This window comes from Mytilus californianus, unplaced genomic scaffold, assembly GCF_021869535.1.
Source record: "Mytilus californianus isolate M0D057914Y unplaced genomic scaffold, xbMytCali1.0.p SCAF_1, whole genome shotgun sequence".
NCBI classification, from domain to species: domain Eukaryota; kingdom Metazoa; phylum Mollusca; class Bivalvia; order Mytilida; family Mytilidae; genus Mytilus; species Mytilus californianus.
In genome coordinates this window covers 76247739-76273117 of record NW_026262581.1, presented here as the reverse complement: position 1 = coordinate 76273117, position 25379 = coordinate 76247739, and the positions used below count along the sequence as shown (strand labels likewise).

At 31.6% G+C, this 25379-nt stretch overlaps 1 protein-coding gene across 1 annotated transcript in view; it reads left to right on the top strand.

The window, feature by feature from the left end:
• Positions 1-23489, top strand: part of LOC127707609 (serine--tRNA ligase, cytoplasmic-like) — a 28395-nt gene extending 4906 nt beyond the window's left edge. The window contains exons 4-11 of the mRNA XM_052212217.1: positions 1877-2035; positions 4930-5070; positions 6904-7059; positions 7943-8164; positions 17144-17273; positions 19326-19483; positions 21693-21822; positions 22892-23489. Coding sequence (XP_052068177.1) covers positions 1877-2035; positions 4930-5070; positions 6904-7059; positions 7943-8164; positions 17144-17273; positions 19326-19483; positions 21693-21822; positions 22892-23040 — 1245 coding nt within the window. The 3' untranslated portion in view covers positions 23041-23489. The remainder of the gene's footprint in view (positions 1-1876; positions 2036-4929; positions 5071-6903; positions 7060-7942; positions 8165-17143; positions 17274-19325; positions 19484-21692; positions 21823-22891) is intronic.
• The last annotated feature ends 1890 nt before the right edge of the window (positions 23490-25379 follow it).

Sequence of the window (25379 nt, the reverse complement as noted above, 5' to 3'; positions counted from 1 at the left end):
AATATAGCTGCCACTGTAACTAGAAATATGAAAATTTGACAAAAAAATTAGATGCTGAATTGTAATTCTGAAATTATCAGCTTTGTGTTCCGGTATTTATGGAGATCCTTGCATATCATATAGAAAAGTACATGAACATTGAATTATTCCAGTTAAACAATGTTCGATAATATTCATATTTATAATACATGCATTCAAATTATTAGTATAGTATCTCATGAAAATGAGAGTTATCTCCTTCTCTGTGTAAACATTTGTTTATAAAAAACTTCTTTTTATAGTTTATTTTAATGTAACCAACGTTGCATTACAAATAAAAAATCATTTGGCAATACAAAAGGTGAATCTGTCTTATATCACTCGCTTACCACAGTGCTATAAAAAAGTCTTGAGAGGAACACTGAAGAGTCTTGTTAAAACTTCCTTTGTACCAGTCTGAAGGACTCACAAGGTATTTAACCCTAAAAAAATATTTCTTTTTAGCTCACCTGACCTGAAAGGTCAAGTGAGCTTTTCTCATCACTTTGCGTCCGTCGTCCGTCGTCCGTAAACTTTTACAAAAATCTTCTCCTCTGAAACTACTGGGCCAAATTTAACCAAACTTGGCCACAATCATCATTTGGTTATCTAGTTTTGAAAATGTGTGGCGTGACCTGGTCAACCAACCAAGATGGCCGCCACGGCTAAAAATAGAACATAGGGGTAAAATTCAGTTTTTGGCTTTTAACTCAAAAACCAAAGCATTTAAAGCAAATCTGACATGAAGTAAAATTGTTTATCAGGTCAAGATCTATCTGCCCTGAAATTTTCAGATGAATCGGACAACCCGTTGTTGGGTTGCTGCCCCTGAATTGGTAATTTTAAGGTGATTTTGCTGTTTTTGGTTATTATCTTGAATATTATTATAGATAGAGATAAACTGTAAAAAACAATAAATGTCGGCAAAGTAAGATCTACAAATAAGTCAACATGACCGAAATGGTCAGTTGACCCCTTTAGGAGTTATTGCCCTTTATAGTCAATTTTTAACCATTTTTTCGTAAATCTTAGTAATCTTTTACAAAAATCTTCTCCTCTGAAACTACTGGGCCAAGTTAATTATAGATGGAGATAATTGTAAGCAGGAAAAATGTTCAGTAAATTAAGATGTACAAACACATCACCATCACCAAAACACAATTTTGTCATGAATCCATCTGCGTCCTTTGTTTAATATTCACATAGACCAAGGTGAGCGACACAGGCTCTTTAGAGCCTCTAGTTTTCCTTTGAATTTCTGGTTTTGATTCAACCGGCAAAAAATATTAAAAAATAATTGTTCCTAAACAGGTAAATAAAACACTGAATTGTTCACAATTATTTAGATGCAAGGTGATTTAGACTTGACATTGTATAGACCCCGTTTGTTGTTGAAGACAATATGTTATTCATCAGTTAGAAAATCTCCTCAAAGTGGAAATAACTGCTGTATAAAGATAAAATGTAGTATGATTGCCAATTAAACAACTATCTATAGAGACCAAAGGACAAAAATGTAAACAACTATAGGTCACTGTACAGCCTTCAACAATGAGCAAAACTCATACCTTATATTGAGTTATTAAAGGTCCAGCATGAAAAAACAGCGAAACACTTCAAAAGAGAAAACCAACTGCTTAATTTATGCTTAAAATAATTATCAAAACACAAATGTGAGTACAGCAAGCAAAGATGACTACGGAATTATAGGCTCCTGACTTAGGACAGGCTCATAAAGAATATTGGAGGAGGGGCATGTTTGTGAGTGACAATACAGATTATTATATTAATAACAATAAAATAGCAGTGTGTTACATGACTAGAACCCATTATATGCTTTGTTTTTTTTTAATTTTAGACATACACAGTAGTACAAATTAAACAGATCAGAATCATGATTGATGACCTTATGAAGAAAAATGATGAAACAGTGATCGTCCATGAAAAAGAGAGAAATGAATCAATGAGAGAAATAGGAAATCATCTTCATGAATCCTGTATTATAAGCAATGATGAGGTACCAGTATTGTAATTTTTCAAGTGTACATACTACATGTTGATTGGAGACTGAATGGGAGGGATCTCTTGTCTTGTCAGTTACCTTCAATTTGATAAATTAAATGTCTGAAATTACAAGCAGATATATTACCAAAATAACCTGAGAATGACTGTTGTATAAAAATATGGTTACCTAATTTTTATGCCTCATACTGTCAAAAAGAGGCTGGGGAATATAATGCTACTGCAATCCGTTCTTCTGAAATCAAGCATATGTCCAGAATTTTTTTCCTTTGCCTACAAATATTGATCTGATTTTGGTACATTTGTGTTTGAAAATGAATAACATATTGAATTTGAGTTTCATTCTGTTGAATGTCTTTTCAGAGGATTGCAATCATTGCAACCCTTGGACTTGGATTTGGAAAATTTCATGAAATTTGTACTTGTCCAGACACATATTTTTTTTTTGTAATGCCTACAGATCTGGATCTGATATTTAGTACATTAGTGAGTTGACTTTGAAACTATTGGAAATAAAGATAAGAAGATGTAGTGTATTTGCCAATGAGAAAACTCTCCACCAGAGACCAAATGACTGAAAAACCAAAATAGTTTACATATTAAAGTTTGTGTTTAGGTCAGTTAAAAGGGAACCAGTTATATAAAAGTGAAGGGTATTTGGTATGCAGCTGTATTAGCATCAGGTCTTCCAAAACAGTCGTATTGTCTAGACTTATCCGGTAAATTGTATAAATGACTTGTTGTGCCGAGGCTGAAACAGACATTTAAACATAGTTCAGAAAAAAAAGTTTATGCGATCTTTTTGACCTGACCTTTTGCCTTAAACAGCCACACATTTCCGGTCATATATGTGACGGGCGTATTGCGTTTCCGCTAATTTTTCAATGTTCCAATACTACGTTTCCGGAAACTTAAAGTATACGTTTCCAGAATTTGTATTTATTACTTTTCCGGAAATTTACCTGGTAGTAAATTATAAATATTTGAATATATGTTAGATAAATTATTTATTTTATATTTTTATACAAAAAAGGTTCTGATCTTATTCATTTCATGCTGCTACAATCAGTTGTTGCAGGTTTCATTTAGGACAAAGTTGGTGGCGTAAAATTTAGTCGATAGGTCTTAGTGCCGATTACAAGGACAAAGATTCGGATTTGGAAAATGGCTAACACATGTCTTTGGTTTGGCTTACTTGCCAAACAATAAGATTGAAGAATGCTTTGTAGAACTAATAGCAGATGCTCCATCTGATGATAAATGCATGAAGTTTGCAGATTACATATTGGAATTTTATATAGATGGCAATTCGAGATTTCCACTAACCATTTGGGCATCACCTCCTGTCCCCGAGGAGAATGGTGCAGAGTCTTTTCATGCCCACTTGAACGAGCAGTTTTACATTTTTGTCTTTGTCGATGTGCTATTAAAACTGCAAACAACATCATACATAAAGATGAGAACTTTATCTATAAAAGCACCCGTTCGAAAATATGAAAAGGAGAAGATGGACTTCCTTGTTGAACAAAACACAAAACTTTTAAACGGTGAATGTACTACTGTGGTATTCCTTAATTATTTTAATTTATTTTTTCCGGAATCGTTACTATTTTCCCGGAAAAGTAAGGTATTTATTTCCGGAAACGTAGACCTTTTTTCCCGGAAAAGTAATGCCAATTTCCGGAAACGTATATATACGTGATGAGTAATTACTATCAAAACAAACCCTACTTTAATACCCTCTCATTACAATGAAGGTTAATTAGTTATCTGACAGCTGAAATTTACCTGTTCAGGCAACAGGTAAACTATTTTGTACCCGACCATTGATCAGTCTATTAAAAGTTATTTTCTTAAATTTCAGCAGTTTGCATCTAATTAATTTAGTCAACCATATTTAGATAATCAGAAAACGTATATAAATATGATTTGATGAAAATTTAAAAAGGTAGTAATAAAGGTTTTAAGTGAAAAATCGTCAGAACCACAATGTTTGAACTAGTACACTCGTGCGCAGGTGTGAGATTTAATTATGCATCCAAATTTTCAAAAATGCTAAAAATATCATTGATACCTTTATCTAACGTTCATTTCGAGTATTTTCCTGAAGAAATAACTCGGAAAGAGCTGGAAAGAGCTACTTAAACTCAATCGTGCTTTTTAAACGTAGACAGAATTTACGTATCCATCTCTGGTCAGTGTTTTACCATTGTCAAGTCAATATCCTGTATTAGGAAAATGTACTTTTTCAAAACGAAAGTGAAGTAATTAACAGCGTAATTTTGCACAAATAAAGAGTCTAAGGCAGATATTAGTATGCTGGTGTTGCACACTTCGAATGGTGCACTGTCAATTTATCAGTTAACGCCAGAACATCGAATTTATATAAAAAATCAAGTTTTTTTTTGCGTCAATCATAATTTACATGATGCCCAACTGATTGCTATGGTTACCTTTTGTTACTAAGTCTTAAGGGATTAAAATCAAAATAAGACAAAGAAAAAATGTACGGCTAGCTCAAATATTTTTGGAAGCCCTGATTAGCATTAGTGTTTCTCATTTCTATGGAGGTTATTTGGCCCTGCATCTTAAGTCATGATTCATTTGACTTTGAATTTTTTGCATATTTTACATGTTTAAGTACCGTATTGTCATTTCAAATTGCAAAAATTATATTATACAATCAAAATTACTTAACGGCAATACATATCTCTGTGTCAACAGTTTATTTTAATATATTTACTGTATAATAAGTGCAGTTTTCCACAGTTTTTATTCTGCATATTGTGGGAAGGTATATAATAGTGAAATGTTAATACACCATTAAACTCTATACTTCTGTAGGAACTCAACGGAAAATATATACATGTATTCATATTTTTATTTCAGGATGAGAATGGGATTGACAGAATGGTTGGAGATTGCACCACAAAAAAGAAATATTCTCATGTAGATTTGGTTGTTATGGTAGATGGCCATGAGGGAGATAGAGGAGCAGTTACAGCTGGAGGTAGAGGATACTATTTGAAGGTAGGTGCAGCCCTGAAAAGAATGTCAAGTACTGTTGTTAAAGATTTTCATGCAAACATTGAATCACCAATTCTTGCAATTTCTTATATGTGTCATGAACAGTGGATATTTGCAAGCAAGGACAAGTACCTTGCTATTAAAAATTACATTTGATACTGAACATAAATTTTTTTTTCCATAAATGTTAGTTTTAGGATTTTGAACAAAACAAGAAATAATTGATAAAATTCATTATCTATATATGAGATAGGTCAGATAATTGAGTAAAGTATAAGTTATGTCGCAAGTCAAGAATTCTGGAGTACACATCAACAAGTCATTTAATTTATATGATGTACATCTGATATTTTGTTTATTGATTTCCTGATTTTCAGAGATCAAGTGGACTTTGCTGCAATTTTTATGTACAATGTTTACCTTTTTGTCTCGCTTGTGACTAAAAGTCGTGGAAAGCGAGACATAGGGATTGGTTTTCCTGCGACGATGGCTTCGGCTATGGCGCCAACAATTGTTAAGTTTTCTGCTTTAGATAGTTTGATAGGAAATACTTGTGATAGATCATTGATATTTTGTTTGATTGCATTACTATCAGTGCATATCAGTTTGACGACTATTTCGAGCCCTGCCCCCTAGGGCATTAATTAGAAATTTTCAATGTTAAGTTTTCTGCTTAAGTTAGTTTGATAGGAACTACTTGTGATAGATCAATGATATTTTGTATGAAGTTGCATTACTATCAGTACATATCAGTTCGACGACTATTTTGAGGCCCTGCCCCCTAGGACATGGTCCAGTGACTTTGAATTAATTAGCAATTTTCAATGTTAAGTATTCTGCTTTAGTTAGTTTGATAGGATCTTCTTGTGATAGATCAATGATATTTTGTATGAAGTTGCATTACTATCAGTTTACTGTGGATTCATATATTTTCGTGGGTACCAATTTTCGTGGATTAATGAAAACTTGCATATTCGTGGATATTTAATTTCGTGGTTTTACCAAAGTTTGCATACAAGCCTATAGAAAATCTGTTATTCGTTGAACATTTGATTTCGTGGTTCACCTGTTATCACGAAATCCACAAATATTGGTATCCAACGAATAATAATGAATCCACAGTATATCAGTTTGATGGCTATTTCGAGGCCCTGCCCCCTTTGTCATGGTCCAGTGACTTTGAATGAATTAGCAATTTTCAGTATTAAGTTTTTATGCCCCACTTATGATAGTAGTAGGGGCATTATGTTTTCTGGTCTGTGCATCCGTTCGTTCGTCGTTTCGTTCTTCCGTCCATCCATCTGTCCCGCTTCAGGTTAAAGTTTTTGGTCAAGGTAGTTTTTGATGAAGTTGAAGTCCAATCAACTTGAAACTTAGTACACATGTTCCCTATGATGTGATCTTTCTAATTTTAATGCCAAATTAGAGTTTTGACCCCAATTTCACGGTCCACTGAACATAGAAAGTTATAGTTTACTATGGACACATTCTTGTTCTGCTTAAGTTATATTGATAGGAACTACTTACTATAAACAACAATATTTTCTATAAAGTTACATTAATGTCTGTACATCTCAGTTTGTCGACCATTTTCAGGCCCTGCCCACTAGATCATGGTCCAGTGACTGAATTAATAAGCAATGTTGCTGTCCATCAGGTTGTCTTTTTCTAAATTTTATGCTGATAGGCGAGACATATCTCTGTGTCTACATTTTATTCAGGATTTATTAAACATTTTTTACTGTACATACACATTAAAATTTACATAGGTTATACTAGAATGTTTGTTATGTATTTTTGGAGCAGCCAATCCTTAATATTTTTGTTTTGTTTCAGGGAGCCTTAGTTTTTTTGGAACAGGCACTTATTAATTTATCTATGAAGATGTTACATAAAAAAGGATATGTACCTCTTTATACGCCATTCTTCATGAGGAAGGAAGTGATGCAGGAAGTTGCACAGCTAGCTCAGTTTGATGATGAATTATATAAGGTAATATACATCCTTCCCAACCTTAAAAAGGGAAAGAGCCATGATCAGCCTTTACATATAACATTCTCTTCATTATTAAAGAATTCAAAACTGTTATTTAAAAGCTTGAAGAAATGAAATGCAAATTGATGTGAAACAGACCCTATTTTCTATGTATTTAGTATTAGTGTCTTAGGGCATTGCTGCATGTTTCCATGCCCTTTGAATTGACTGTTTTTGCCACACCTACTATAGTATAGGGACATTATGTTTTTCTGTCTTTGCTTGCTTCCCTTCATGCATCTGATCCTTTTCAGGTTAAAATTGGGTTGAGGGTTGTTTTTGGTCTCATGAACCGGAACTTAGTACACATGTTCATTATGAAGCGTTCTCTGAACATGGAAATGTGATAGGTGAAAGTTTTAGTTTAAGGTAGTTAAAAAATATGGTTTAGGGTAGTATGTTGTCACATCAAATTAAAACTTAGTACACATGTTCCTTATTAACTTAACTGTTAAATGTATAAAAAAGATTTCATGGTTCACTGATCTTGTTTTTTTATAAATCAGCAAAGTCCAAAAATTTGTCCTTACCATAAGCATTTTCTCATTTGACTTCAAAACTCAATGCATTTGGTGCTGTAAAATTCTGTTTGATCATGTTTGTTTACTAGACCATACATATCTAGTGTAGAATACCCTGTTTGGAAGCTGCACCTTATACATATCTAGTGTAGAATACCCTGTTTGGAAGCTGCACCTAGCATACAAAATTACATGTACGTTGGACCAAAATAAAAACGTCCTATGACGTCCTTAGTACTTTAAAATTATATATGGTAAAGAAATTTAATTTGATTTTAAACATTCTAAAATATTCTCAAATGATATTTATTTTTATGCAGGTTGTTGGGAAAGGAAGTGAAAAGCAAGATGAATCTACAATTGATGAAAAATACTTAATAGCAACATCTGAACAACCAATTGCAGCTTATCATCGAGATGAATGGATTCCCACCGAAAGTCTTCCCATCAAATACTTAGGCTACTCGACATGTTTTAGACAGGAAGTAGGATCTCATGGAAGAGATACCAGAGGAATATTTAGAGTACATCAGTTTGAGAAGGTTAGTTCAATATTTTAGAAACAATTGAAGAATGTACATGTGATTTATATTTTTTACATTTATCTGATCATCTCTCAGCTTTATCCAAAACATTTTGATTAATAATGTTTAAATATTATAAAATATGGATTTGGATAGACCAGTAGATTAATTATGATTGATTATTAGTGGCCATGTGAGCTTATGCCATCACTTGATGTCTGTTGTAGTCATCCCTTGTCCATCGTTAACTTTTTCAAAAACAAAATTAAAGCAGTTATTATAGCAAAACTGATGGGTGATAACGATCAGCAGGTCATGGTATATCGACCTTGAAATTTTCAGAGAAATCAGACAAATAAGATCTAGAAATAGGTGAACATAAAAGAAATTGTGGATCAATTTCTTATAGGATCAACTGCACCTAATTGACAATTTTGAACCAATTTTTGCATGTTTTGTAATTATCTTGATAACTATGATAGATATAGAGAAACTGTAAACAGCAAAAATAACCTACAAGACAAGATCTCCTTTTGAATAACTTGACAATTGTTATAAAAAATATTCCCCATTTTGGATCTGGATCAAACTTTGTCACAATCTTATTTAGTATGTGAAAGATGACTGCTGCTGTTGCTAATGATTTAAATGTTTCATATTTTTTGCCAGATGAGCAATTCAGGCTCAATGTTTCAAAATGATTGAAATTAATTAAGAAATTATGTTGGAAGTTTGAAATGACAGTTTAAATATGAAGATGTTTTATTGTGCCTCCAAAAGAGTTTTCTAAATTTGTATTTTGGTTTTCTTTAAAAATTAGAATGCCATTTTTATTATTTATTCAAACATTCTATGATTAACTAAGCAAAATTGAATATAGACAAACAAATTATTTGAATTAATTTTTTTTGATTTAAATAATTCAAAAAGATTTTAATAATTATGAATGAACTGCTGTAGAATGTCAGCTAAAAGAGTAAGTTGAATGCATACATGTAGATCAGTCAAAGATATTATGTTCAATAAGTACATCCGTTTTGTATATTGACTTATATTTGTAAACATCATAATTTATGAGTCCAAGTTTTTCATAAAATTAATTTATACTTTGATGTAAAAATTGAAGATGGGTAGGAATATAAAACTTGATTTCAACATTAAACCTACCTGTTTAAAAAATAAAATCCAAATGAATAATATGATGTAACAGTGAACATGGAATGGTTTAGAATCATTATTACAAACTTCAGTTGACTAGTTTTGACCATAATATAAATGTTAGTACCAGTAATGAGAGTTATAAATTTGTGTTGACTTGGTGTACATATACAATTTAGTTGCTCAATGTTGATCAGTTTTAATACCAGTCTTTTTTCTAATCCTTGGCAGATATATTTGTAATAGAAAATCTCTCTATATGAGTGAGAGAAAGGTGTAATATAGCTGGTTTTGGAACACATATGCATTTTTGAAAGCTCCTGCACAGAGCTAAAGCTAGTGTAGGTATTAATTGATAGATCACTGTTTCACACAGTTTGTTTAAATGTTTTTATGCATTGTATTGATAAAAAATGCATTGCTTTTGATATATTGTGAAATACAAATCAATGTAAAAATTACATTGTAGTAAATCTTTATACAGACTTTAGCTCATTTGAAATGTGTCTTTGGTAAATAATCTTATATATAGTCATAATTGACATACTTCATCGGCATGTTATGTACAAAGGGCAGTAACTCAGTCTTGTCATTTTGAACATCTCTAATAATGTCAAAAAATGTATTTTATATTTCGTTTAATGCCTCAAGAGTTTCTTTTTTTGTGTGTAAAGTTTGGATAGAACATTCTGTGATAAATTTAAATATTTGTGAAATTTTTTTTATGTCAGATACTCTGACATTTCAATAATTGAACCTCCCTAATTTCATATAATTATTTTCACTAGGATTTTATTCTTCTCCCCAAGCACAAAAACAATTGCTAAAAAAACAATGTATTGAATGATAAACACTTCTTAAATGCTTCGTAATAGAATAACTGTAGTGTAGTATTTTCATAGTGTAACAAAAGTAACACATGTTTGGTTTGAAATGTCTTAGACCATGTATTTTAAAATTTTAAAACGAAGGTGATTTAGATATAACAAAACTAATTAATAATTGATTGATATTCAGGTAAATTGGTTCATTATATATTTATAATTTCCCACAGTGCAATGTATCACAGATCTCCAAATATTCATACTTTGTTAAAACTATTTATAGAATACATAATTCAGTAAAATGTGTTTTATATAATTATTTTACTGATTACTTTGTAATGTATGTTAATTTCTAGATACAATTGTAAACATACATCTTTGTTTGAAGTTCAAATAGACTGCATATAACTCAGTAGGATACATTGTACATTAGTTAACAACATTTTCATAGCCATATTAGTTCAAATATCATCACAGGAATCAAATATCAGCCCATGGCAACATGTATAGGGATGAAAGGGTAGACAGTAGGAAATTTGCTATATATTTCATATAAAAACACATTTGTTTTTTAAATTTTCAAAAACTTATTTCAGGTCTGATTCTGATGAAATTTTACTGTTAAGGTGATAAATATGTACAGTATTTAATGGTTATTATGAAATATTTTAGTGACATGTCATTACTGAGAAATCATTATTTATATACAAATATTGAAATTCAGTGTCTTTTTAGCTCACCTGGCCCGAAAGGCCAAGTGAGCTTTTCTCATCACTTGGCTTCTGTCTTCCATCCTCGTTGTCGACCGTTAAATTTTACAAAAATCTTCTTCTCTGAAAGCACAAGGTCAAATTTAACCAAACTTGGCCACAATCATCATTGGGGTATCTTGTTTAAAAAAATGTGTCCGATGACCCCGCCTGCCAACCAAAATGGCCGACATGGCTAAAAATGGAAAGAACATAGGGGTAAAATGCAAGTTTTGCTTATTATTTTGAAAACCTCTATAAATAGAGAAATTCTGACAAGAGCAAAATTCAAAATGATGTGCTATAACTATTGTTTATTAACATTAAAACTGTCAGACGACATCTTATAGGAGTTATTACCCTTAAATGACAAATTTTACCAATTTTTTTAATTTTTGCCTTTTAGCTTGAAAAATGTAATTGATAGAGAAAAACTAGTTATTGCCCATTATTGATGGTTCTACATTTTGCATTTTGCATTTTTGCCTTATATCTGAAAAACTAAAACAGTTAGATAGAAACTTAAATTAACAAAAATGATCAGCAAGACAAGATCTCCAAATAAGTCAACATGGTTTTGAATTGTCTGATGACCCCTATATTTTCACCCACTTTTTATGCCTCTGCCGTAGCGGGTGGGGCATTAAGTTTTACCCTTGTCCGTCTGTACGTCCGTATGTATGTACGTCCCAAAATTGGTTTCCATTCTCTAACTTAAGTTTGCCTTGCCCAAATATAATGAAACTTATACACAATGCTTATTACCACAAAACACAGATCAAGTTTAAATTTTGGTGGCGTCACTTTTGCCGTTATTGAGTAATGCTCCTTTACAAATTGAAAAATTACTGAATTTTATGTTTCTGTTCTCTAATTTTAGTTTGCCTCGAACCAAATGTTATGAAACTTATACACAATTCTTATTATCACAAAACATAGATCAAGTACAAATTTTGGTGGCATCACTTTTACTGTTTTAGAATTATGCCCCTTTACAAATGAAAAAATTGCTTAATTTTTTTGTTTCCATTCTTTAACTTTAGTTTGCCACAACCAAATGTTATGAAACTTATACACAATGCTTATTACCTTAAAACACAGATCAAGTTTGAACTTTGGTGGTGTCACTTTAATCGTTCTAAAGTCATGCCCCTTTACAAATGGAAAAATTGCTCGATTTTTTGTTTCGGTTCTCTAACTTAAATTGCCTCAACTAAATAATATGAAACGTATACACAATGCTAATTACCACAAAACTCTGATCAAGTACAAATTTGGGTAGCGTCACTATTACAGTTCTTGAGTTATGTCCCTTTATAACATTATATGCAAGTGGGGGCGTCATCTGTGTCCCATGGACACATTCCCCATTTATCTTATTATGACTATTACCTGTAAACTATAATAGCTAGAGATATATTTAAAACTGTAAATAACAAAAGTGATCTAAATATTGTTTGACATTACTAAAAATGTCAATCGATTCCTTAAAGAGTTATATTGCCCTCAAATGATGATTGTTTACCCTTTTTGGGCTTTTTGGCAATTATCTTAAAAACTTTAAATATATATTTTAACAGACAAAAACTGCAAACAGCCAAAATGATTGGAAAGACAAGAAAGTGATGGAAATCATCAATTGACTCCTTATATTATAGGCCAATTAAAATTAATTGATAGATTTTCATCCCCGCCCGCCCCTCTGAAATCGTCCCACCTCGATTTTGTTCATTTCCGTTATCGGTAACCGCCGATAATTCCGTTTCATTCAAAACTTCCTGTTTTATTTGGCACTTTCAAATTAGGGTTTCGTATTACTTCGAGTAATATAAGTGGACAATGATGACAACATTATCTTCTGAGAATCGAGATTGATTACTAAAAAGGCACGAAATATTAGGGTTACGAGTAAAAGGCGGTGTTCAACAACGCTAATCGCAGTTTGTCACAAATTTCAGTGATTAGAAAACCATGGATTTTTTTTATTTATAGAATGACTTTGTGTCAGGAAATTTGGACTGTGAATGATATCCAAAGTGCAAGAATCGTGGAAAACATTGACACAAAAACATGACTGGAATAAAGTAGTTGACACAAACACTAACCTGTGTGATTTATGACCGTTTATTGAGTACAGAGTCAGCCAATGTACAAGATGTATTATAACAAGCCCTTAGATTTACCCCAAGGCTGTCGTTTTTGTTGAAAAACAGCAAACACCTTCTGTCCCCAGCCCCTCAATAGAGTTATTAGACATCAACTTATTTTTGGTTCAGTTCATTTTTATACGCCCGTCAAAATTTTGACGGGACGTATTATGGTATACAAATGTCGTCTGTCTGTCTGTCTGTCCGGCGTAAACATGTCGCACCGTAGCTTGAGAACAACTTGTCCAAATTTCATGAAACTTAACATTGTTGTTTCTTATGATAGTAAAACGATCTGTATACTTTTTGGTGAAAATAAGATTAAAGCTTTTTGAGTTACAGGACTTGTAACTAAAACAGGTGTGTGTTTTTTTTCACATGTCGCGCCATATCTCGAAAACAATTTATGATTATTGCTTAAAACTTTACACACTTCTTAGTTATATTAATCTTAAGATCTGTATACTTTTTGGTGATGATTCAAAATTTTATTTTTGAGTTATTGAGTATTTGTAAAAAAAGGGGGAGGGGTTTTTCACATGTCTTACCGTATCTCAAAAACAATTTATGATTATTGCTTAATATTTTACACACTTCTTAGTTATATTAATCTAAAGATCTGTATACTTTTTGGTTTTGATTCAAAATATTTTATTTTAGAGATATTGAGTTTTTTGTAAAAAAAAGGGGGGTTTTCACATGTCGTGCTGTATCTCAAAAACGATTTATGATTATTGATTAAAATTTTACACACTTCTTAGTTATATTAATCTAAAGATATGTATACTTTTTGGTTTTAATTCAAAATTTTATTGTAGAGATATTGAGTTTTTTGTAAAAAAAAGGGGGGTTTTTTCGCATGTTGCGCCGTATGTCAGAAACTATTTATGAATTTTGCATAAAAATTCACACACAAAACGACAGGCGTATCATGCGCTCATGGCGCAGCTGTTTATTTTCATTGTAATTATATTTGCACCTAGCATAATAATCTTAAAAGCATCAACCATAGTATTTTCAACACAGTTTGAGTTTTTATTTCACTCTGTACTCATAATATTTGTGTTGCATACCAATGCATATGCTTCATTTTATGGGCACTACAAATCGTAGCTTAGAAAGCAAAATAAATTTGATCTAGGTAGTCTAAGAGAGAACATTTTTTTTGCTATTTACTAAAAATAGGTTTCTAAAGCGGCAATTACAAGTAGAACAGTGGTTGCCAATCAGAAATATTAATTTAAGAATTAGAAAAATAATGCGAATTCCTTATATATACATGATATAAGCTTAATATTACCCTTGTATAAGAACAACACACAATAAAAGGGTTTAGGAGGAAATAAAAAAAAAAAAATAAAATCCTCCCACCCACCCCATTTTTTTCATATCCTTATATTATATGCTTATATTAAAGATTTTACAATTTGTTTAAAATGATTATTTACTTGGATCTAGTTCAAATCTGGTCACAATCTTCTTTGTGTGTGTGTGGTTTTTATTTTTTGTTTTTTTATATTGATCTTTTTGGTGTTCAAACTACAGTGTATACATACATTGTTACAAGACTTAAATGAATAATAAGAAATATTAAGGATTTACAAGTCTACGAAGTGAATATATAGTATATGATACTATCTTAAGAATACTTTGGAGTTCATTAAATATACAATTGTATTTAAAGTTGATTGAATAAATTCCATCATTCCCCCCATCTGTCGACAAATGATTCGTGTTTGTCTTAAAATAGATATAAATATTCTACAACTTCCAAACATCTTTTCAAAAATTGTAGGAAAGCTTGCACAGATATTAACAGTCCGTCTGATTGTGTGATCATTACACACCGGTAGTTAATGTAATACTTTGCCTGTAGAATACAATAATTTAAAACTAAGTTATCAGAATTCAAAACACCAAAAATTACACTGCCTTTGTTCAAAAATATTCTTACTCCAAAAACTTAATACCACCAATTAGAAAATTCTCTCCAAAATTGTTTTATTTCCGTGCATTTCAAAAAGAATATTTTCTATAGTTGCTATCTCCTTACAACAGGCACATTCATTAGTACCTGAAAATCTATATTTAACAAGAAGATGATTATGAGAGACTGTCTATGCAAAATTTTGTATTGGAAAGCGTGTAGTTTACTTTCTATAGTACATTCTTTGTGTGTTGTTGATACTTCTTTACCACCTAATTATTACATAGGCTTGTTCATCCAGTGATAAGTAGCTTTGACTAAGTGACAGCTAATGTTATAATGACTGGAATTATTCCTATTTGATCTGTTTAATAGCTTTAACAGGTTTAATTAGTGTTACTATATTATTATATGTGTGGATTACTGGACAAATATAGGTACTAATGAAGTGATAATTGACATTTTGATGACTAGTTTAATGAAGTTTTATTTACTGGATTTATCTTATAGTACTTTATCCTTTCATCTTATAGTACATTTCAAGGTCAACTTACATTGTTTTAGTTTAGGTTGTATCTGATCTATAAGGTCGTGATGAGATTTTGCCATCACTTAGCATCCGTTGTTGGTTGTTCATTGTAATTTGTTTCCTTCTCCTCAAACTAATGAACCAATTCAAACCAGATTTCACATGGTTGATTCTTAGGTTATCTAGATTATAATTTCCTAATCATATTATGGTCTATTAAAAAACATATTCTGGTCTATCAAAAAACATAGCTGTCACAGATAATAAAAGAGCATGGGGATAAAATGCAAGTAATTGTCTAATCTATTGAAAACAATAACAGATAGAAAAAATCAAGTTTTTTATAACTAACAATTATCATGTTCAACTGAATTCAAAGTAGTTAAGTCGGTTAAGAGCTCTACAGAGCTCATGTTCACCTTGTTGAAGTGTACATATCATGCCCAACTCTAAATAAAATTTACTTACTTACTTACTAGTTAAACTGTTTAATTTTATATTTTCTGATCCAATGAGTTGTGGTGGTTGGTTATTGGCATCCAATCCCATATTATAAACAGGCATGTAATATTACAATCAATGAGATTTTACTTTTTTTTGGCTGGAAAGCAGGTGCTACATCTCTGTTAATATTTTTATTTACAGTAAATCATTGTTCCAGACTGAAGTATATGACAGATCAAAATATTTATTTCTTTCATTTTTAAAAGTTTAGATAACCTATGAATTTTTTGAAATACAAAAAAAAATTTAAAAGTGTGGCTTATTTAATAGCCAATCTTTAGATGCTGCTTAGAAGTATTTCAGGGATGAGTTGATTTACCATGTGCCATAACATGCATAGATTCCATATCATTTTTTCAATACAATATCTTAAAGGGTTTAGAACTATTATCCTTTTGTCAGAAGTGATATGATGAATACCATATGAGAAATTCTATGCTGTGTGTGGTTGACTACAGTGCTTAGACAACCCTTTATGCAAGGGTGAAATAGAAATTGGTTAACTATTATTCCAAGATGATTGATGCTTTTTCATAAGTTACATAAGGTAGTATAAATATCTAAGAGAAAATTGTTGAGTATTCATATTTTATTATGAGTTACTCATCAAACACGACAGTTAACAATTGGGACATTTCTTTTTTTTGTGTTAAATGTTGAAACAGTAAGAAAACCACAATAAAAGCCTTTTATTTTTGTATCAGTTAATCTTGAATCTTTGAAAAGTTTTCTTCAAATGGTGTGTGCAGTGATGTGTAATTTCTGTATTTTATTTGGCCTTTCTAACTTTTTTTATTCAAGCGTCCTTGATGAGTCTTTTGTAGATGAAACACATGTCTGGCATACAAAATTTTAATCCTGGTATCTATGATGAGTTTATTCAGTACTTTTGCAGGATTTACTATGACCTGGCAAGTCATCTATATCATACTGACATTGCCCAAGAGTTTTGAGCTTTATTTTACAGAAAACCTGCTATAAAAGTCCCCTTGTGTAGTCCTGTCCCTCTCCTGTTATCCAGCTGTAGTAAAAATGCAGAAATAACATAAGTTTAAAGGTCACCTCTGTTAAAAGGTCAGTCAGTCAGTATTCTCTGGTAATGAGGATGACCTTTGTATACAGGTTTTACCATATAACAATTTTTTTAAATTTATTTCAGGTAGAACAGTTTGTACTTACTTCACCACATGATAACAAATCATGGGCGATGTTTGAGGAGATGATCGGCAATGCTGAAGAATTTAATAAAGTGCTAGGAATACCTTACAGAATTGTTAATATTGTCTCCGGTAAATTATTTTATACATTTAAATTTCTTAGCTTAGACCATTGTGAGCTAATGCTACCACTAAGTGCACATCAATCATTTGTCATTAAAATTTCTTTCCCTCTTAACCAATGTGCTATTTGAATCCAAACTTAGCTTTAATCTTTAAAGTGGAAAAGATAATGCTTCCCTCATATGCATGAATATATTTTGCTAACATAAGACTTGATAAACAGTGATGTTGAACTACAACTTGAATTGGTTGTGTTTGAAAGACACATTTGATGCCCCATCATATCATGATATACTCCATAATTTAGGGAAATTTGTTGTTGTTGTTTCTTTCAAACTTTTAAACTCAAGTTTTGCAAAGTAAATAGGAGGTGAAAAATGTTAAAGTTAACTATACACAATGTACATGGAAAGTGAAATTTCCTGTGCTTAGTTAATTTAGGACTGATGTGAAAACACCTCTGTCGTTGGATACCAATTTTGTGGATTTTGTGGGTACACATGAACAACAAATTTAAATGTTCAACAAATGACACAAACAACTTTCATCAATCTACAAAAATTGACATCCATAAAAAATAAATAAACCCACAGTAACTGAAAATTTCTTTTATCCAATGAAAAGTCATTCATCTTAATACACCATTGTGTTAAATGTAATGACAAAGAAAACTAACCATGTACCCTACATGCACAATTTAACCAAATAAAATGAGAAAGTTAATCATACTGCCAATTGTGGAAAATATTGAAGACATTCTAAATCCTGAAGATTTGCACACGAACCAGGGCTTCCAAAATTTTTTGCCAGCTGGACATTTTATATATTATCCTGATTTTAATCCCTTTAGACTAAATAAACAAAATGCAATTATGGTAATCAGTTGCCGAGTTGGCCATTCCAATGATTGACATAAAAAAAAACGATATTAAACTTTCTTTGATATAAACTGTTGAATTGGCAGTGCATCATTCAAAGTGTGCAACATCAGCGTACTTATATCTGCCTTAGACTCTTTATTTGTGCAAAATAACATCAAAAACTTTACTTTCGTTTTAATCTAATACCGGATGATATCTTGACAATGGTAAAACATGGACCAGAGACGGATACGTAAATTCTGTGTACGTTTGCAAAGCATGAATGAGTGTAAGTAGCTCTTTCTACGCTATTTCTTCAAGAAAATATGCAAAATAAACATGAGATAAAGAAATCAATGACAATTTAAGCATTTTTTGAAGAAATTAGGATGCATAATTAAATTTCACACCTGCACAAACATGTACTAGTTCAAACAGAGACATGTCTCTGGTTCAAACAATGTGGTTATGACGATTTTTCATTTTCACCTTTTTAATTTTTTCATCAAATCATATTTGTAAACGTATTTCTGATAGTTTAAATCTTTTTGACCAAATTAATTAGATGCAAACCGCTGAAATGTAAGAAAATTACTTTGAATAGACAGATCAATGTCCGGTTCAAAATAGTTTACCTGTCACCTGAACAGGTAAATTTCAGCTGTTCGACAACTAATTAGCCTTGATTAAAATGAGATGGTATTAAAGTAGGGGTTGTTTTGATAGTACTTAATGATCATGTCACTTTTATGACCGGAAATGTGTGGCTGTTAAAGGCAAAAGGTTGGGTCAAAAAGATGGCGAATTATGTTAAAATGACCGTCTCTTAAGAAAGCCTTGAAAACTAAAAAGTAGATGACCGTTTCATGCTTTGCCCAGCCGGATTTTTACCGGACATTATACAAATGTCCGGAATATATGACCGTTTTGGAAGCCTTGACACGAACACCTTTAGCATACTTAAAAATGTTTACAAAAGAAATTATTTCATTTATAGTAGCACAAATTGCATTCTATTCACTAAACTTAATAAATTTCTATGTAAGTATGTTAGGATAGCAAATGATTGTGAACTGGTAGTTATTGGCAGTTTCATTTCATGATTATATAAAACGCAATTGGGTGTTGCTCATTAAAATTAAATTGAAAGTAGAAAGATTGAATCATGGAATTCATTAATCGGATGAAAAATTCATTTCAGGTGCATTAAATCATGCAGCATCAAAAAAGTTAGATCTTGAAGCCTGGTTTCCTGGTTCTGGTGCCTTCAGGGAACTTGTCTCGTGCTCAAATTGTTTAGATTATCAGGCTAGGAGGTTAAAGGTCAGATATGGACAAGTGAAGAAAATGAATCAAGAGGTAAGAGTACAAATAGACTATCCATACATTGTAATATAATATAATTTTGGATGTAACACGTCTCGTGATTAACGGAAAGGTTTTGTCTATCAGGTCATAGATAGATTTTTGTCATGTGACTGTGAATCATCAACGTTTTTTTCATGATTTCTTAAAAAAGGAATTTAGAATTAAATTATAAGGAATTACTGTAATATTTTATTCTGTCAATGAAGAAATATTACATTCATTCCTTAAATAAATATAAATATAAAAGTTATTTATACAAGGCTTAGAAACAGGTTGTGGTGTACCTTTACCTATGAAATCTACAAACTTTTGTATCCAATGAATAATAATGAATCAACATTAAATTTCAATATCTTGCTTTCTAATTATTACTCATTAGGGACAGTCTGTTTGGTGCATTTTCTTTTATCTATTTTTGTCCATCACCTTAATGCTGAGCAATAGATAAGTAATACTTTTCATTTATTCATGTTGTATCATTGAAATTGTTGATACATTTTCTACTTATTTCTGAGAGTGAAATTTTATGACATATTGTATTTTATCTTTTAATGAACTGTTAAAGGAAACTTGGTCAAGATTAATGTAATATGTTGTAACACCTGTATTTTTAAAAATCTTTTAAAGAATATAGTCAATCACAGACCTTGATTTATATCTTTAATATCCTTTATACCTGACAACAGTTACAATTTCTCTCATTAAGCGTGGGAGTTACAATAGATTGAGGGTTAAGAATGATTTATGAAAAGTTTAAAGCATATGATAGTCATCATTTACTGCAACAATCAGGACTGGATTTATACATAATTTATATGTTCACGTTTTAATTATATTTTCACTCCTACCGAGGGAAATGAATCTGTTTAGTAGTAGTTCTTCTTCTTCCTCAATTATCCACATTCAACTTTCAGCAAGTAACAATAATACAATCTTCTTTGTCTGGTTCTTGTTCTCAGACAATTTTTGAGGGCCAAAATTTGTTTATGCCCCTGCCGTAGCGGAGGGGCATTAAGTGTTACAATGTCCATCCTGTCAGTCTGTCCCATCCATCTGTCCGTCCCCAAAATTGATTTCTGTTCTCTAACTAAGTTTGCCTCAACCAAATGTTATAAAACTTGTACACAATGCTTATTACCACAAAACACAGACCAAGTTCAAAATTGGGTGGCATCACTTTTACCGTTCATGAGTTATGCCCCTTTATAAACATAAAAATTGCTGAATTTTTCGTTTCCATTCTCTTACTTTAGTTTGCCTCAACCAAATGTTTTAAAACTTATACAAAATGCTTATTACCACAAAACACAGATGAAGTTTGAAATTGGGTGGCGTCACTTTTACCTTTATGAATGGAAAAATTGCAAAATCTGTCGTTTCTGTTCTCTAACTTTAGTTTGCCTCAACAACCAAATGTTATGAAACTTATACACAATGCTTATAATCACAAAACAGTTTTAACTACGTGAATCCTGCATCTGTATGTGGAAGTTGACTCATGCATATTTACAAGCTTGGGCATCTGTGGCCCATAGACACATTCTCCTTTTATTTTGTTAAATTGATTGATGATGTTTGGCAAGAAGATGTATTATCATCAAATTCTGTGTTTTCTATCATCACGAACTTCATTTGGTCTTGAACTTTTTCTTAAAGGTAAAAATAATTGATTTTTGGGGATAATTCTATTAATAGGGATAATTAATATTCAAATTGACTAGGATTGCAAGTTTTCCTACTAAAGGTTGGTTGTTCTCTCCAGCTTCCTCCATCAATAAAAACTGACAGCTACGAAATAGCACAATAGTGTTAAAAGTGGCATTTAACTGCCAATCAATCAATCATGTATTGCGCAAACTATTCCTGAAAATAATGAAAATAATTCAAGGACCATACACACTAATAAGGTTGGAGTTGTGCGCACCGGCCATTTATGGTATTTGAACTCACAACCTTAGTGTTATTTAGGCTAGTGATACAGTAGTTGGACTGCTTAGACCACTTGGCCACTGAGGCCCCTTTGCATAATATAGGATAGTGGATACATTTTAAGGCAAAACAAAGCTTGTATCCTATGTTGGTTGTTTCCTTTATGAAAAAAACTTAACAAGGAAATGTAATCGATAATCATATTTGTGTTTCAAGAATTGCATAAATATCAGGTGTATAGACTGAATTGTAATTGTTGTACCTTTTTCAGGCTGAGTATGTACACATGTTGAATGCCACGATGTGTGCCACCACTAGAGTTATATGTGCAATTTTAGAAAATAACCAAACTGAAGATGGAGTGATAGTACCTGAAGTCCTTAGAGATTTTATGCCTGATGGTAATATTTATATTATTTTGATAGATTTTCAGTCATATCCCTTCAAATCAAAATTTGAAAGAAGAGAAGGATTTCAATTGATTTTGTATACCACCTCTCTAAAAGTTGGGGCTATATTGGAATCACTTTGTCTGCCAGGCTGTTTGTCAGACAATTTGTCTGTCCGTCCATTTGTCTGTCTGCTCGTTCGTCCTTTCATCCAAGAAATATTTTTGTCATATTTTTGTCAGAAACTACTGAACAGAATTACTTCATTGACATGACAGTAGCTTGCTTGAGTTGCAAACTGATTGCCTTCTGAGTATTTTGTCAGATGTAAGGCATTTGAAACATTTGAAAAAAAGCAGATTTCCATTCAAGTATCTTTATTTTTTTAATTGATGAAATTTTTTTTATAAACATTATTCAAAAACATTCCCATAATCCAGGGCTTCCAAAACAATTGTATTGTCCGGTAAATTATATATTTGACTTGTTGTGCCGAGCCCGAACCTGACACATCTCAAGGTTTATGTGATGGTTTTTCTGACCTTGACCTCATTTTCTTGGATCGGGTTAAGTTTATGTGATACTTGTAGTAAAGCTTTATATTTAGGACTATCAATATAAAATCAATGGTCAGTAAATCAGGCAAGACATTTCAATGTGTGCACTCTTGTACTTCTTTTGGTTGCTCCTACTTGACTGAGTATCAGGATGTCGTACTACAGAATAGGTAACCTGTCGAAAAATTATAAAATGCGGAGTCAAAAGTTGGTAATATGAAAATAGTCTACTGATTACCATGATTACTTTTTGATACTAAGTCTTAAGGGATTAAAATTGAGATAAGACAAAAAATATCCAGCTGGCTCAAATATCTTTTGGAAGCCCTGCCATAATCCATAATCAACTTTACAATAAAAATAATTGATGATCTTAATTGTTTCAAAAGTGTTAATTCCTTGAATATCCTTATGTAAGACATAGCACCTCCTTAGAACAGTATTGTAAAACATATATTTGTTTATTTTAATTCTTAGTTATGCTTCCTGCAATTTTCTTACTTGTCCATTATATAAATTTTCAGGATTTAAAGAAAAGATTCCATTTGTTAAACCTGCACCAATTGATCAAGAGGAGACAAAGAAACAGAAAAAAACTAAAGAAGGGGGAAAGAAAAAGGAGAAAAAGAAAGAAGTGACAGACGGAGTGCAAGAAATGACACTGGACAATTAAATAATGATATTTGATATTTATTTATTATTAACTAAATCTGTGCACGGTCACTGTGATAGTTCTTAGCTTCAGTAAACTTGATTTGGTGATGGAAATCATACAAAAGATCAAATACTCTCACAGTTTTTTTTTTACAGTCCAGTGATCTTCCCTGTTAAAAGTACTTTTTAACAGCAGTAGACATCTGAGTATTTTATTTAGATATTGCATACAGCTAAGGATATGTTAATCTTTTATGATGGGATACATTTACTGTAAATTCAGAAATTATTTCATGTATTAGTTATTATTATTGCAGTTGCTGAACAATGAACAACACTGTGAGATTGATAATTGGGATTTCAACAAATGCATACAAATCATGGAATCAAAATTGCTTTAAAAAATGCAAGTTTTTATTTTTTGCAACTTGTCAAAATTTTCCCAATAATAAAAACATTGCAACAAGATCTGAATTTGCAGTGTTTTTTTTATACGCCCGTTTACGGGACGTATTATGGTATACCGTTATCCGTCTGTCCGTCCATCCGTCTGTCCGTTGTCAACATGTCGGACATTAACTCAAAAATGCTTTAACCAATTTGCATAAAACTTTGGTGAATTGTTTATATCTATTGACGTGAGCTCCCTTTTGTTATTTATAAAATTTAGATTTTACGTTTCCGAGTTATGGGGTTTTATTTATTAAAAAAAGGGGGATTTTCCAGTTTTGGGACAATAAGTCAAGAATGCTTTCACCAACTTGCAAGAAATTGTGGTGAATTGTTTATATCTATTGACATGAGCTCCCTTTCGATTTTTATAAATTTTAGATTTTACGTTTCCGAGTTACAGGTTTTTATTCATAAAAAAAGGGGGGATTTTCCAGTTTTCGGACAAAAACTCAAAAATGCTTTCAGCAATTCTTATGAAACTTTGGTGAATTGTTTGTATGTATTGATGTAAGCTCCCTTTAGATTTTTATAAATTTTACATTTTACATTTCTGAGTTATGGGGTTTTATTCATTAAAAAAAGGGGTGATTTTCCAGTTTTCAGACAATAACTCAAAAATGCTGTCACCAATTCTCATGAAACTTTGGTGAATTGTTTATATCTATTGATGTAAGCTCCCTTTTTATTTTCATAAATTTCTAATATGACATTGAGAATTAATTGAACTTTATTTGTTTATAGTCTGACCATAGATTTACTAAGTATTGCACAACAGCAAGAAATCTTTAATTGAATATAAATTCAATTCATATAACCAATTTCAAGTTCTTTGACTACATTTATTCAGAAACCTATACTATGTCAAATATTTGATTACAATCCAAATTCAGACCTGAATCAAGCTTGAATATTGTGTCCATTTTTGCCTCAACTGTTCAGGGTTGGACCTCTGCGGGCGTATCTAGCTGCGCTCAGCGTAGCAGTTTATTAATTGGGACCTCAATGGCTAAGTTGTCTTAGACTTTCATCTACAGTAGCTACTAGCCTGTAAACACTGAGGTTGTGAGTTTAAACCTTGTGGCCGGTGCACTTGAATTCTATCATAATTGGTAGGATTACCAGTTTATCGACGGTACTCTCCATGTACTCCCACCATGATATAGCCAATAGTGCTGAAAGTGGCTTTAAACACCAACAACCTATTGGATATTCTTTATTTTTAAAAGAGACATTTATCAAGGTAGAATGTTTGAAAAGCTTTTAATAAACTGCCTTTAGATTTTTTATGAAATGCTTTCTTTAAAACCTAGTTATGAATTCTAAAAAAAGTGAAAAATGATGTGTGGTTGTCTGATAAATTTTGGATTCTAATGATATGTGATATATATGGGTCCATAGATTTGTTTTGAAGGTTGGGATCAGTCATGATTTTGGTGTGTGCTGAAAGATATGTAAAAAGTAAGCAATCCTGAAACATTGAAATGTAACTTTTACATTTTCTTTTCATACTTATGTCTCATTAATGATTTCCCGCTTAGACACTAAAATAAGCCATGACAAATTCATTTGAAAAGGTTGATATATAGTCCCAAAAGGTATTATCACCTCAGTAGTCAGTGCTTTCATACTGATATGATTTATATCTTACTATTCTAAAATACCCCATTATTAAATTAAAAAAATATGTAGAAACTGAGGTTCCATTTCACACATAAGTTGATCTTAGATGAATTTAGCTATTCTTTTAGTTATATAGCTCATAATGTTTCAAGATATTTATATACATCCCTGGCTTTCAAATGTTTAGGTTAGGGTGTTCCTGATTAAGGTTATTCCAGGAAAGGGTATCCCACTGTCAAGATATTTATATACATCCCTGGCTTTCAAATGTTTAGGTTAGGGTGT